General features: G+C 37.9%; 1 protein-coding gene across 2 annotated transcripts; it reads right to left on the bottom strand.

The window, feature by feature from the left end:
• Nucleotides 1-1,341: 1,341 nt before the first annotated feature.
• Nucleotides 1,342-13,360, bottom strand: LOC139139647 (uncharacterized). 2 transcript variants are annotated; one of them, XM_070708512.1, is made up of 5 exons: nt 13,147-13,360; nt 11,434-11,477; nt 7,158-7,237; nt 3,801-4,211; nt 1,342-3,189 (listed from the first exon to the last, which is right to left on the bottom strand). In XM_070708512.1, the coding sequence occupies exons 2-5, from the start codon at nt 11,436-11,438 to the stop codon at nt 3,170-3,172; spliced, it is 516 nt and encodes a 171-aa protein (XP_070564613.1). In that variant the 5' UTR covers nt 11,439-11,477; nt 13,147-13,360; the 3' UTR covers nt 1,342-3,169. The 2 variants fall into 2 exon arrangements, 1 of the variants encoding a protein (XP_070564613.1); XR_011553854.1 differs by lacking the exon at nt 7,158-7,237.
• Between the last annotated feature and the right edge of the window lie 1,870 nt (nt 13,361-15,230).

Below are 15,230 nucleotides of genomic sequence, written 5' to 3'. Positions count from 1 at the left end.
TTGGTGGCTGAAAAGAGCAGCAGCAGAAGCTTCTTGTACGAGGCGCATGTCCATCATGTTTGCACAATCCAATTCACAGAAAGCAACATCATCGTCAATGAGATCGTCAATGTCCCTGTACGAAGTATGGAACGGCTGCTCATTCTGTTCACAAGGACACAGTGAGCTGTTCCTGAATCCAGGCATTGAAAGTACAAGTTGGACAATAGATGGGATCGGGAACAAAGTCTGCCAAGGAAACAAAGTCTGGAAAGTGGCCTGCCGATAGTTCGCACAGAGAGTCAAAGACCAGGACATAGATGTTTCTGAGGCTGATTTCTTGAAGGACAGCTAGGTTCTGCCTTTTCGTTGACTTGAGAGGATTTAAGCATGAAAAGTTCCATGGCAATAACATGAGAATGATGAACATGAAGGACGGGGTGATGGCCTCATTTGAATATATGTTCATAAGATGTGCAATGATGTTACCTGGTTTAACAAAATAATAAACTACCATTTCACTCTATTTCTGTTGACTTGGCACCCAGCTTGCTCAATTTAAATCGACGGCCTGTGAACGTCGTTGAAAACGGCCGATTGCATGGGTGGCTTTAAAGCCCCAAAAGCTGCGAATGTTATGCATTGTTTTTCATGATTTTGGTTCGTGTAAATGTTCTACCTGAAGGGCATGTATAGAAGGATCACTGCTCGCTGATTTGGACCATGCCTACGCATTTCAACAGGTGCCGCACTCATAAAATGGCGCCCTCACGGAATGGTACAAAAAATGCAGTATTTCCTGCACATACACATCGTGATCATAAAAAAAATACAATACACGATGGCCAACATTTTGTTGTTGTAATTTTTATTTTGTCTGTCACATGATCAGTTTTTGAAAATGGCGGTAAATCTAAAATGATGTTAAACGTTTGAATTTACATGCCACTTATGACAGTGTTATACACTTTTGAGTCTTTAATGGGTCTTATTTAAAGAAAACTCTTGGAAAACTGAGGATATTTTGAGATCAGTTTATTACACATTCGCAGCTATTAGGGCTTTAATTAGGGACATGTCTATTAATAGCGTGTTAGAGTTTACTGACATGTATATAACCGTTTATTCGAATTTCACAATGTATACATCGATAGACACTACAGTCAAGTAAGGATTTCTGTATGTGTTGACTGGTGTGGAGTCGGTACATAATTGTTGTGGGTCGTATTCTAAAATACCAAATGCCATAAACGAGAAGGTTAGTATAGTAAGCTTATAGCGTTTTGTCTACAGTAGTGATTTATCGGTACCATCAAATGCAGTAAATATGTGGGATTTCACAGCCACATGTCATGACGCTACTTGTATGTCGTGCTTACTTAGGAAACGAACGGGCCTTTGGCATTGTAGTGCTACAGGTGAGAGAGGTCCCAAATACCTAAAAAACCATGGACCGCCTTAACGTAGGGCTACAAGTTTGCAGCTAGAGCTAGTAGAAATGTTGATCAGTAATGATGCTACACGAAATGGCATAGGACTCGGCTTGCCAGTATCGCTGTTCTCTGCAGTGTTTGCTTACGTCGACATCCTGGAGTTTCCACCGAGATGGAGGACAAAGGAGCTTTACACCAATATATACGCATTCAACATCAAGCGATGCAAGCGCCAATTGAGGAATTATCTTATGTAACGAATAGATAGTAATTATATCATAATCTTCGAAACCCATATAACTGTTCAGTTTATGTTTTATTGGAAGAGGAATGTGTGAATTTGTCTTACAGTCACAGTATGGATTTGTCGACTATCGTTGTATGATCGGCGGTTTACAAGGTCGATTGTGCTTAGATAAATGTACCCCCATAGACAGTAGTATCTCTACTGTCTATGCTCCTCCTTAATTCCGGCTTCTACAACCATCTAGAGTTGTTGGTATGTGTCACTTGCGCTTTGCAATGTTTTTTGTTTGCTTCATCGCACTCCGTGAATGCGTTGTCCAGCAATACAGTTATTATGATTATGTTCATGTAAACTCATACAATGTCTGCAGCATAAATCTCGCAACCTATGGCGATATATTTTAAGCAAACCTGCGTTTCTTCTTATTTGTGAAAAGCCCGGCTGTGGCACTCACTTGATGGCTGGGTACCCATGTTTGTTCCGCAAAATTTCATAACACTTCTTATCCAACAATTTTCAACATAAAAGACACCCTTATTTTCAAAAATATGGTAGAAAAATAAGCCATCAAATGCCTATTTTCACAAAATCTAAGAGCGAAAGCAATAATTTCGAAATACAACTACCGCATGAGCCATGTCAATGTTGTACAGAGCACTGAAATTGTTTTAAACCAATATGTAGTCTATTTTCGTTGTTGTGTGTACCAGTTTACCCTCACTATCTGAAGCAACGTGACAACTATTGAAAAAAGAATTTGTTCTCACGTGCATGATGGTGTCATTTCTTGAAGCAATCTAATTTCAATTCAGTATTGGCATAACTGGACATCAAAGAGTTATTTACCAGATATGTAAGGTACATTCTAATCTTTTTACCTACCAACCTTTGGGAAAGTTCCCCTTCTCTTGTTTTCATGGAACAAGCAGTGGTACCCATTTTCCCTGATAGTGCCACTACCGAAGTGAAAACTCGATTCTTTAATAGGTCTATTTTGCCACATTTGTTTTACTGTTAACATTATTGAGAGACATCGAATGATTACGCATATACCACAATACAAGAAACATCGGTTATAATATCCGGGCAATGCGAATTAAGAGAGAAAAGCACATAATACGTTGTATTGTGTCGTCCAACTGCTTAATTTCAACCATTCTCGCTTTTAGACCGCGACACTAACGGTCAACAAACGTTAAGAAAATTACACAAGATCGGCTTTCATTCTACGCATGAGCAGTCAAAACAAGCAAACGGAAAGTGCTCGTTATAATAAACCACCGTCACATGCTAATATGCCTTAAAACATAACATTATTAAATATTTAAAATCCAATCACAAATACAAACTACTCATATCCCTTTATATTGATTTAAAACGACGAGGCTTGGATATCGGCGGCAGCGGCGGCAACAAATTCTATACATATACAAGTCTTCACAATGGTGTATTTTCATCTCTTTGGTTAGCATCTTGTATTACCTGACCAGTTAGAACAAGGGAGTAGCGGTCAGACGAAACAGTAACCATCTGATATGGAAAACAAAAACAGAAAAAAAAACAAAGCAAATGGTGGCTGCAATATATGAATATTGAAACCTTTTCCGACAGAAAGTCAGTCAGGAAATTTAACCTTAGAACGACGGGATTAACTGCAAATAATTAAGAAAACCCAGGAGAGAAAAAAAACAAATGAAATGATATAATTCCTTTAACTTCATTTTCCCATGGGACTCCCTAGGCGACTGGTGATATGATTTTTGTCAATGAACAGGCATTGCCAGATACTCATCCTATGAACACACACGCGCGCGGTAGAAGAACTGCAACAGAGTAGACAGATTTAACCAGATGCATTGCAAGTTGTTGTTTGAGGACCTCTCCCTATAACATTTTAATACAATATCTAAGGCTTCCTTCGCTGTGGATACAGTTTGGTAGACATATTCATTGACAACTGATAGCAAGAACCACCATTCGTCACTTCGGTGAAATAATCAAACAGTGTGCAAACCGATTGAACATCATTACAGCCAACTCGTGTATTTATTTTAGACATGGTAATCATAGGACTGTTTTTACTCAAAGAAATGTGCAACTTCAGCCTGTAGAGAAATAACGTAAATATAGTACTCTATTACCTGCACCTGGAGCACACTGATGGCAATCAAATGGAGTGCAGGCATCATTATCATTGGACGTTGCCTGCTCGCCACGGACTTTGTAAACGATGCATATATACCGAAAAGCCGTGTTCTTGCACACTTTTCTGTCGAAGAAAACAGTCACTGCGACGGCACCTTCTGAGCCTGGGGCTACAGTAGTGGGGTTCTTGACGGACGCTTTATACTCGTCTGATACTTCTGATGCATCTTCATATTCATTGGCGTTGGTGAAATAGGCATGTGGCTTTAACGTTTTTCCGACCGGGCCTTCATTGATATTTATGTTGCCGATATTTATGTTAAAGGTACCTACATTCTTCAGTCCATTTTCAACCTCTACTTTGTCTATAAATTGCTTCTTAATTTTCCCAGAAATTGCTTTGACACCTATATTAAAGAAAGGTATAAAACAGAAGAAAATTCACTCATTTCAGATACGCTTTTTATTACACCCGCGGCCACTTTACTGTTGATTAAGCTTACTTGATACAGTCAGAAATTCTGCTTGTATAAAGAAAAAACAGAACCTGCCAAGGGTTGTAAATGAGAGCTAATGATTGGCACCCAGTGTTAAAAATTGAGACACAAGATATCACTTCATTCATGAAAGCCACTACGCGATAATTACTTTATCGCAGCAACAATCTCTTATGATTTTTATGAGATCACTGCTATAGAGTCACGCAAACTTGTATCTCCCATGCAGACTGTGTGTCACGGGAAATTGAAATCAACTGCACTGATTTTCATAAAACTAAAACAAGATACTGTCACAGAGATTTCATTCGAGGCTGTTTGTTCAGCCATTTTACACTCGTGTGCGGCAGGCTTAAGGTAAAAATACATACAAGGAAATTCATATTTGGTCTGTAGACGATAGTTTATAAGTTGCAATGACACTAGTTTTTCCTTTGATTATGGTATAGATAGGAAAAGTTGTCTGAACAAGACTGGACCAGTCACAGGGAACAGATGAAAGGACCCTGGGGTGGGGAGGAGGGTGTTTTTGTGCAACGCCGGTTTACCTTATTTGATTTTATTAATTTTGATTGTGATATTTCAAATAAAGATTTCAACTCTACACCGTCTGACTGCTTTATATATTACCGACAAGTCCTTATCTCCTCTCCAACTTGTGTATACACCACTGTAATTGCTCCGAAAACATTGCACACACGTAGTAAAAATCCTTATTTTAATGCGTGTGGGACGGCTGTGGTGTTGACTCAATCACCTAATCCGCTGATACGGACAGCGGATTAGCAAGTTGGCAATGTTTTCGGAGCAATTACAGTGGTGTATACACAAGTTGGAGAGGAGATAAGGACTTGTCGGTAATATATAAAGCTGTCAGACGGTGTGGAGTTGAAATCTTTATTTGAAATATCACAGTCAAAATTAATAAAATTACTTGTAGCAATAAAGAAAACAGTCAGACGGCGTGGAGTTGAATTCTTTATTTGAAATATCACAGTCAAAATTAATAAAATCAAATAAGGTAAACCGTTGCACAAAAAACCCTCCCTCCCCACCCCAGGGGACTGATTTCTTTCCCCTATGGACCAGTGCATGGTAATGTTACATTATATCTCAATATTGAACACAGGGTGCCAATCGTAAACTCTCATTTAATTTACAACCCCAGATAGAGCTGGTTTTGCCGTTTGAGCAAACAGAATTTCTGAGTGCTTAATCATAGACATGGCTTAATCAACAGTGAAGTGGCCACGGGTGTAAATGAGAAACGGCATTACTCCTGTAGGATATAATGGTTGTAAATGGTTGTTCGAATATTTCTTCCTTTTCTTTTTGTTTTATAAATTTTTGAGCGGATAATTTCATTGGTTTTGGATATGAAACAAAATTGTGAGATTTAAGCTTTGCGGCGTGCTAAATTGTTAACCATTAGGGACCGAGTGCATTTTAACAACCATGATTGTTCATTTTGATACCATACAAACCTTACCAATACTCATACAAGGCAAGACAATGTCAAAAACTTAATTGCAACACATAAAAACTATTGACACACTTTTAAACACGACTGACGACATCCTTGTCCTCATAGTACAAAAATATAACTCAACTGATATTCATGGATGACTATCGACTCATTTTTTTTGTGAATGTGATTGAGCTCTTTGACCTTTTTGTTCGGAGGAACTGTGAAGACGTATGTTGGTGTTACCGAGAATTATCACGCCCTGATACGTGTTAATTTGAAATACGTCCCCTTTCTTTATAACGTCAAAACATTCCTTACGTGCAAAAGTGTCAACGTTCAGCAGCCCGCTTGTTAAAGATATCACAGAACTGTGCTTGCGCCCTACATATCATTTAGTCATCAACACACTACTGCTGTCACATGTCGACACCATTTGTTTTGCATATTATGAAAAGCAGTTCTCAATATGCAAATTGAAGTAAATAATGCCGAGCTAAGTAACGTGCCAAGACAAAAAGCTTTGTGCTGAATTGGTCAATGCGTGGCTGAGCTTTTGCTGAAAAGTACGAACTGAATGACACGATTGCAAATGTGCCTTTCGTTCTTTAGCTACCATGTTCACGCACTGAGCTAATGTCGAGGAAATGTCAGTCAATGTGTCTGTCCATCTGGAGACGTGATATCGCAAGAACGAATCATCAGATCAAAATCAAATTGGTACATAGATTCTGTTTGAAAATGGTAAGACCTTACTAGTTTTTCATAGGTGTGACTTGCATAATTAGTACTAATTTGCATAACTGTTTCTTCGGAAATATGATATTATCAGCATGACACTGCAGATGGTAATAAAAGAACCATATGGAAAGTTTCTAGGTCAAGTAGAAGTTTTACGATAATAGCACTAGCATTTGCATGGGGATATATCTCTGCATAGGGATGCATCTCTGGATTAACTAGACCAAAGTTGTTGAAACTGCTGTGTACATTGAAAATACTATGATATAAGATTACTGAAAGTAATATTTTTTAACAGATGCCTCATGTATAATTCCATTAAAAAAATTGCAGGACTAAATATCCAGTTTTAAACTGCCTATCTTCCTAGATTTTTGGGTTTTATAGACTTTCTGTCAGTTTTTAGACATAAATCATCCAAGAGTGTAAACAACGACAGACCCTGAAAGTAGAGCTCATGTTTCGACAATGATGCCAAGTGCTCTTAGGCAACAGGCAGAACCATTAGATGTTAGAGGCTTATCCATGTTGGTAGTCTGAATCCATTATAATCTTTTTTCAATCGTGTAAATTTTGTGAAAATGTACAAAAAGATTTATTTGATAAATAAAAGCTTACCCTTTAAAATCATTTGATAAATAAAAGCTTACCCTTTAAAATCAGAGAAGAAGGATGTTCACCGACACATAGTCCAAAAATAGTTAGCATCACTATGGTGAACTTCAGTGATCTAGGAACCGAAACGGATTATTAATAGCAGCTACCATCGTAAATTGCAATCTTACATCTGCAGGTTCAAAATACAACCATTTTCAGTAATAGAGCGCGAAGCCACTGCAGTGAACTGCAATAAAACTGCTAACACTAATTAGTTTCAGCTGTAGCCGTGGCCACTTTGGTGTTGAACAAGGCTACTTGATACAGACAAAAAATCTGCTTGTACAAAGGCAAAACTAGCTCTGTCTGAGGCTCGGGTTGTAAATGAGAGTTTACGGTTGGCACCCTGTGTTCAAGATTAAGATACAATGTAACATTACCATGCACTGGTCCATGTACAAATCTTTTTTATTTCAACTTCCCCAGACAAACTGTCTGCATGGGACATACAATGTTGTCGACTTTGCCAGCTGGCTACAGCTGAAACTAATTAGTGTGAGCAGTTTTATTGCAGTTCCCTGCGGTGGCTTCGCGCTCTATTACTGAAAATGGTTGTAAAATGTGGTATTCTACATCTATGGTATTTCTGTATTTAAACTTGTTGTAAAGTTACTATGTAAATAAGCCAAAAAGTGCTAGGTGTTAATAAAGTTTAGTTTCTCCAATTTTCTTTGAAGTGACATCATTTACATGAATTCTTTTTTTTTTTTTTTTTTTTATATTTAATAGATTTTTATTTGTCAGGAGACTCAAAAGGAATACAAAGCTTAATCTTACATTTCAGGTCTGTTCAGTTCAATGCAAGGTTGACAGGAAGTAGGACAGAAACAAACAAGATTTCGTCAAAACACCAAAAAGCAGCATGACACACAAGGCTGAGCAGAGACATAAGTTGTCGATGAAAAAATGAAACTTTCTCAAAACTCTATGTTTTGCCATTTCGACAAAGCTCTTCTTGTACAATGGTTTCTCTTAGCTATATAAAATTCAATCTTTTTTGCAATTTTAACATTCGCCTTAACAATCTCAAAAGTGGGGATTTTGTTTTTAAGTTTACAGTCATAAATTGTCTTTTTTGTAATTATTATTAAATGGTTTAAAAGGATACTAAAGGACATATCACCCAGCAAGATCTGTTTAATTGACATAGCAGATGGTGCGTTGACAGATTTTCCCCAGTTTAACAAAAAGCTATTCCAAATACTCTGTGAAAATTCACATTCCACAAAAAGATGAACGATTGTTTCATCAAATTTTTTACAGAAAGTACACTGATTGCTATTTACTCTTGGAGGATCCATACGAAAAAGAACAAAATTAGTGTAAATGATGTTATGGGAAATCTTCCACTGAAACTCCTGCAGTTTAGTTTCCTTAGTTACTTTAAAAGGAAGTTCAAAGAATGCACTCCACTCCTCTTCACTTATATCGAAAAATTGAGAAAAATACAATTTACATTTAGGAGGAATAAAGTAATTACATGTAATATGTTTTCTATTAAACCATCCTTGTCAATGATTTGGGTGATATGAGATTTTTTGGCGTTTGCTTTCTCAAGGCCAAGGAAGTACTTGGTGTTCTTTTCCCCTAATTCGTACCAGTTTGATCTAGACCTAATGATACTTCCTTCAGTTATATAATCCAGTTCACTCTGCAATTCTTTACGAGTAACTTCAATTTGACCTTTAGTACGCTCACAGGGATTAGAGGCTAACATAGCTTCAAGGTTGTTGAGCTGAGTTTCTAAACTCTTAATACTATCTTTTCTCTCCCTAGCTTTCTTTTTGCCATAACTGATAGAGGCCTCCTTAATTTTATACTTCAGGAACTCCCACATTTGTATAGAATCCTCACTAGTACATTCATTAACCCAGGAATTGAAGTTACCGTAAATATAGTTATTGTAATCATCTTCTATCAGGAAACTGTTGTTTAATTTCCAATAAGAAGGGCCCAATTTATTACGACTATCTCCAATACAAAGTGTAATTGCAGAGTGATCTGAGTAAACACAAGACACACAACATCAGCATCAATAACAGCTTGCTGAATAGAGCTACTGGTAAGGAAGTAATCAATACGGCTTTGAATCAACTCTGGTCGGAGTCTCCGCCAGGTGAAACGTTTGGTAAGCGGGTTCCGAACTCTCCAAATGTCGATGAGGTCCATTTTGGAGCAAATATCAGACAAAGCATTTAAGATTTCTTCCAGACAGATGGGTTGCCACCCATTCTGTCCAAACTGATATCAAAAGTCATGTTGTAATCCCCTCCCCAAATAATCTCTCTCTCTGGTTCAATTTCCAAATCAATCATCATATCACTGAGACACTGAAGATTTACAACGTGTTCTCTCTCAGTATTTGGTGCATAAAAATTGATAAAAATGTAAGGTTTGTCATGAATATCTGCTGAGATAAGAATCATTCTACCATTTTCATCTCTTTTTATCTTATTGATCTTGAAATCAAGATTTCTAAAAATTACAACGACACCTTTGCTATTTGAAGTGCCATGGGAAAAAATATAATGACCAGACATTTGGGTGGGCCAAATGAGCTCATCTTTAGAAACACTGTGAGTTTCTTGTAAAAAAATTACATTGCTCTTGGTTTTCTTTAACCACTGAAAGAAACCTTTCCTTTTCTTGTAACAACCGATGCCTCGTGCATTAACCGAAATAATTTTAAAATTTTCTGTCATTTAATTAAGAAGAAAAAGAAGACACTCAACCTTAACCTGAACAATTTGAAAAAGTGCTCCTGAACAGAACGAAAAAAAGAGAAAACGGAAAACAATCGAAAAACTGAAGTCTACAACGACTTCAGCCCCCCACAAAACCCGAAAAAGGCACAATCGGCAGGAGGGAGGCCAAAAAAGAGCCATGGCTTGACAAAACATAATCTGCCAGTACAGAAAGTCAAAAATAAACAAGAGAAGAAAATACACAAAAACTGCCAAGGGAAAACTTAGCCCTGCACTTGCCAAAGCTGACAAAAGGAAATATGACACAAGAAAGGATACTTTCTGTAATCCACTAAGAATGATTCGGCAGAGAAAAAAACTTGATTGCCAATTTGCAGAAACGAATTGTCCGACATATGGTTCGTGAAGAGCGGCTTCATACAGGCGGTTGCTGATTAATCTGTAGGAGTACTGTCCCGGGGTGGAATATATCTTTGCTGATTAATGTACAGTTGACCGTTGACAAATCTCACTTTTTTCTTTTCCTTGTAGGCTCTGTCCATGACTGTTCGAAGACTTTGTTTTACCTTGTAATCAGCTGGGCACAAGTCCGTCTTGATAAAGATGTCTGTGTCTTTTAAGGCTGTACGCCAGTTGCTCAGAATGATGCTTCTTTGAGTCCGCAATGGTAGCTTGACTATGATATGTGGTGGTCTTCTGTTCGAATCCTTTTCTCCGCTCCTATTTCTGCTCGCCGTCCGGTGGGCATTGTCTATCAGTATGTCGGCCATCTTGAATTTCTCAGTTGCGAGTTTACGAACAATGTCTACACAATCTTCATTTTCATGTTCAGGTATTCCTCCTATTCGCAGATTGTAATTGCGTGAATACCGCTCTAAATTCAAAGAGGCAGATTCGACCGCTTCAGTTCTTTTGGAGGACTCTTGAAGCTCTGCTTTTAGTCTCGCTATTTCCTGATGCAGCCCGTCATTTTGTGATTTCAGTCTTTCCATGTCGTCATCAGCGTATTGCATCGCTTTGTCAAGTTCGAGATATCTCGTTTCTATCTCTTCCATTCTTTGGCCTAGCTTTCTCTGTTCGGCTATAACCGTTGAAACTCTATCAGAAATGGTACCAACCTTTTCCTCTAAGTCTTTCAGGCACTCTTTAACAACATTTTTCAAGACTGCTGGTGACAGGTTGTTACTTTCGTCCCTATTGATGTTACGTAACTGTTGTCTGCTTTCGCCATCTTGAAAGTACGTGGAAATTTCCTCCGTCACAGCACCATGCTTTCTCGCCCCTGCTTTTCGAGTTCCTGTTGCCATCTTCTCATGAAATTTGCATCTGCTGATTCGCTGCACTTTACCGAAACCTTTCAGTTGACTTAAAACACGAAATACGGGGATTACATCGAAGAAAAGTGAAACAGCTTTGGCAGCGACGTGACTCTAGTTCCTACTCACACGCCATGACCTGTGACCTCCCTACATGAATTCTTTGATTATTCAAGGTCACACCGAAAACTAATCTGACTCTGAGCAGAGTTTTTACCAAGAGCTAGAGTAGACTAAACTATCCTTACCTCATGTTGACATGTAATTGTCTTGGTCAATACTTTATTCAAATCTGAAATATAATCATTTCCAACTTAAATTTTACGAAAGGTGAAAATATGCCTGGACAAAAGAAGTACTACTTTATCATGGCAGGGGGAAAATTGGCATCCAGACATTCGGGAGATGCCCGTATAGGGAAACTAAACAACATAATATAATAATATAATATAATTCATTGTTTACTAATAAAAGTGAGTAATAAATATTGAACTTTTATCAATTTTGTGAACAAAAGTGGTCCTCTTTTGACCAAACGTGACAATGTTTAGCCAAAATTCAATTTGCAAGTATCTAATGATTCTGATGATGCACATATCTTTTTGACGCCACTGAATCAAATAAGGTAGAATTTTTGGTAAAAATATCAAGAAGTGACCAAGGTGACAAATGTTCGACCAATATTTCTCATAAGATTGGGAAAAAATTGACATTTTTTTGCAAAATAATTACAATTTAACATTGCATAGCAGGCAAAGAATGGCAGCCAATTTATTTGTTTACTTTGTTTGAAATTGCAAATGTCGTTCGGGAACACTCCAAAACTGATGACGTTTATCGTGCATATCTCAACGTTTACTGTAAAATGTCACAAGGATAGAGCGACATGGGCATGGATATACGATAGGTTATCATTACGCTTAATTAGATTTATTGCAATTATATCATAATATTGAATTTAAATACCGACATGAAATATACATATATGAAACAAACATTTCGTATGATAAGAGCATCGAGTTACAACTGTAATTAAGCGTAACAATAACATTACAATGTTAATAACATACACAATAAATTAATATCCCTTGTCGACAGACACTCTTGAGGTGAGTTTATGGGCAAAGTGTATGGGATAAACTCCGGCCTCTCGGGGTGGGGGTGGGGATGGGTCTAGTGACAGTTTACAGGACGATGTGCTCCTTATGATTCTTTTTATAGCACGGCACGTTCTGTTCTTACATGTAGAAGGACAGACACTCAGAAGCTGGTTGTGATTGTAATCCGGAACGAAACAGTGGAAAATGCATGGGCAAAGAGCCGGTGTAGACTTTGCTCTCAAAAGATAAAGAGCATGGGTCATTGGATAAGGGCACGCTCATCGTTACTATTGATCGCGGTCAGACACAATAGTCTAGAGCCTGTCAAACAAATCGATAGTGTTACGATGGTTACACTAAAAATGTTTACTTTGTTAATTACTGCAAATGTTGCCGTAAAGTAATTAATGTGAAAGACAAAAAAAAGGTAAATTTGGTAACAAAGTACCAAACCTATAATTGCTTGAAACAAACACAATCTTTAGTGTAACCATCGTAAGACACATAAGCTTAATCAATCGTGTAATACATTAGTATGGCATTTTCTTGATCTCCCTTGGGTAGTTCGATGCCTGTTTGATCGCTTGTAAATTCATTATCAATTTGTTTGCAGCTGTACGCACAGTGTTCTCTAGTCTGGCAGAGACCCTGCGATTCGCGTTCTTCCCAGTGTCAGTCAGTTGCACGCGCGCGCCCTTCAGAGACGCGACGCGAATCCCAGGGTCTGGACGTTCTTGCAAGCGACCGGTCGGATTTCTGCCTGATCTGGGTACTTTATAGAACTCCACACACCCGTTAATCAAAACAAAAATGACAAGTAGCATAGCCAAATGAAATTAAAAATGAAAAATAAGAACATACCGCGTATATTGGTCTACCAGCTACTAGTATATATTCTCTCCGCCCCGTTAGATAGGTGTTTCTTTTGACGTCACTACCCTTATGAATATTCATATACTTGCAAGAACCGACAGTCGCTGTGTCTGGCAGCGCGTGCTCACAGCTGCACAGCGTAGCCTTCGAATGCAGGCCCAACTTTGGCGCGCACAAAACAAGGCACAGCGACTGTGGAGAGTCTAAGTGTTCTCCTGCTATGCGGCAAACATGCAACATTTGACCTAAAGTCTATCATTACTGTCAATATTTAAATGCTGTAAACCTTTTTTATAACAAATAGTTACTTAAACTTCCTTCTGAATGATGACGAACAAGTCCAATTTTCCTAGCTGTCAACCAGTATTTTACAGCTTGTGTATCAATTTTGAAGTATGACAACCATTTTATTTTTATACTAACACGATTGGAACTAATTTGGGATAATTTGATCTTCATATTTTTTAAATTTCTTAAAAATGTTAGGTGCCCTATAGCTGAATGTCTCAACATTACTAATTACTCATAAAAACAAGTGTGTAACGTACAAAGAAAAGCAGATACGTTTACATTTGCAGATTTTAAAGACATTACTTCAGCATCCAATTATCCCAGATTAGTTCCAATCGTGTTTATTATACTGTTAGCTCCCTCGGTCATGAATACTGACTTTCATGAAGGACTTTCGTCCAGTGACTTAGGCAATCATATTATATTATTCAAACTGTAATTCACACAACATTGACTTAGTAAGTGATATCGACCGGATTTGTTTATCAAATAATATCGTAAGTCCTTGTGTTCTCACCAAACAATCCTTTTTTCACGAGAACTACAGGGGCGGGGACAATACCATAAGATCCTCTACGCGATCGCACTCGATCTCCCTGTAGTAAAAAGGTAGTTGAGGCATTGCTGAGACAATACACCTTGTGAAGTTCACTGTCTCTTTCTCGTTTAATGTATAATATATATAAGGTTGTGACTATACTTCAAAAAGCAAAATACGGATCAACACTGAGGGATTGTCTTGTAACCTAATCTCAAACGATTCCCACAGGAAAAATCATGCGTTAGTGTTTGGCGAGGTACATGGGGGCGAACGTCACTTCTTAATAACGTTATCGACCATGATAAATGAGTATTGAAAAACAGTTGCGATGTATAGAGGCCACTGATGTTTTTCAAAATTATGCTCGATGGAGCAGTTAATCAGATCAACACTGAAGCATGCTTTAATGTTTTCGAGATGCAAGACAAGAAGTTTCAAGGATTATTTAAGAATAAATCTTACCTGGCAGGAAAATTAAAGCATGGGCATATAAAATATAGTTGTACTCACCTTCACCGAGTCCTTGTTTTGCCCACTTCGGAAAATGTTTCCCTGGTATATACAGCTATTCTTATACTCTATTTGTCTTCCATGGTAACAAGCAGATGATTACTGTTTCATTTGACCGCTTGATGATAAATGGATCACGTGATTCATAAAAAATTGACTAGGTAGCTGATATCAGGAGGATGTATCATCGAATAATATCTTAACTTTAAATAGCTATTACTGAGCCCGGTTATTGGACCAATCTTTTTTTAAAAACCCTTTCAGTCCTAAACCCTATATATAGGGGTAATTCTGGTAAGTTACCGGAAAGCCAGGCTTGAAAGGGTTAACGGCGAGGATTTGGCCAAGGGGTGTTGATGTAATGTCTTCGCTAGGTGACTGGGTGCCGTACGTTGTGAGTTCGAATCCGATCGAAAATCTACTGAATCCAATGTCCTTGTTTTCTCATCAAGAGCATTCTTTCGTTGTCATTTTACATGGTATTTGTTTTGTGCTCGTTAAATTGCCAACAGCTTTGATTACAAAGGGATGACTACATAGTTGATATGAACCCGATGTTTCATGATGTGACCCTTGTCAGTTCGTTTACGAATATAGCTTACTGTTACTAAGGAATGAAAATATGAACATTGTTAACTCGTATTCCGAGCAAAGTACGTAAAATCAGCTTTTAGAATGAGGCGGCGGAGAAATGCCACCAACTTGCCTGTCGATTCTTGCATGACAGAAC

The sequence above is a fragment of the Ptychodera flava genome, chromosome 9, assembly GCF_041260155.1.
Source record: "Ptychodera flava strain L36383 chromosome 9, AS_Pfla_20210202, whole genome shotgun sequence".
Classification (NCBI taxonomy): domain Eukaryota; kingdom Metazoa; phylum Hemichordata; class Enteropneusta; family Ptychoderidae; genus Ptychodera; species Ptychodera flava.
The sequence above is the reverse complement of the archived record's forward strand: the minus strand, read 5'-3'. Positions and strand labels throughout refer to the sequence as shown.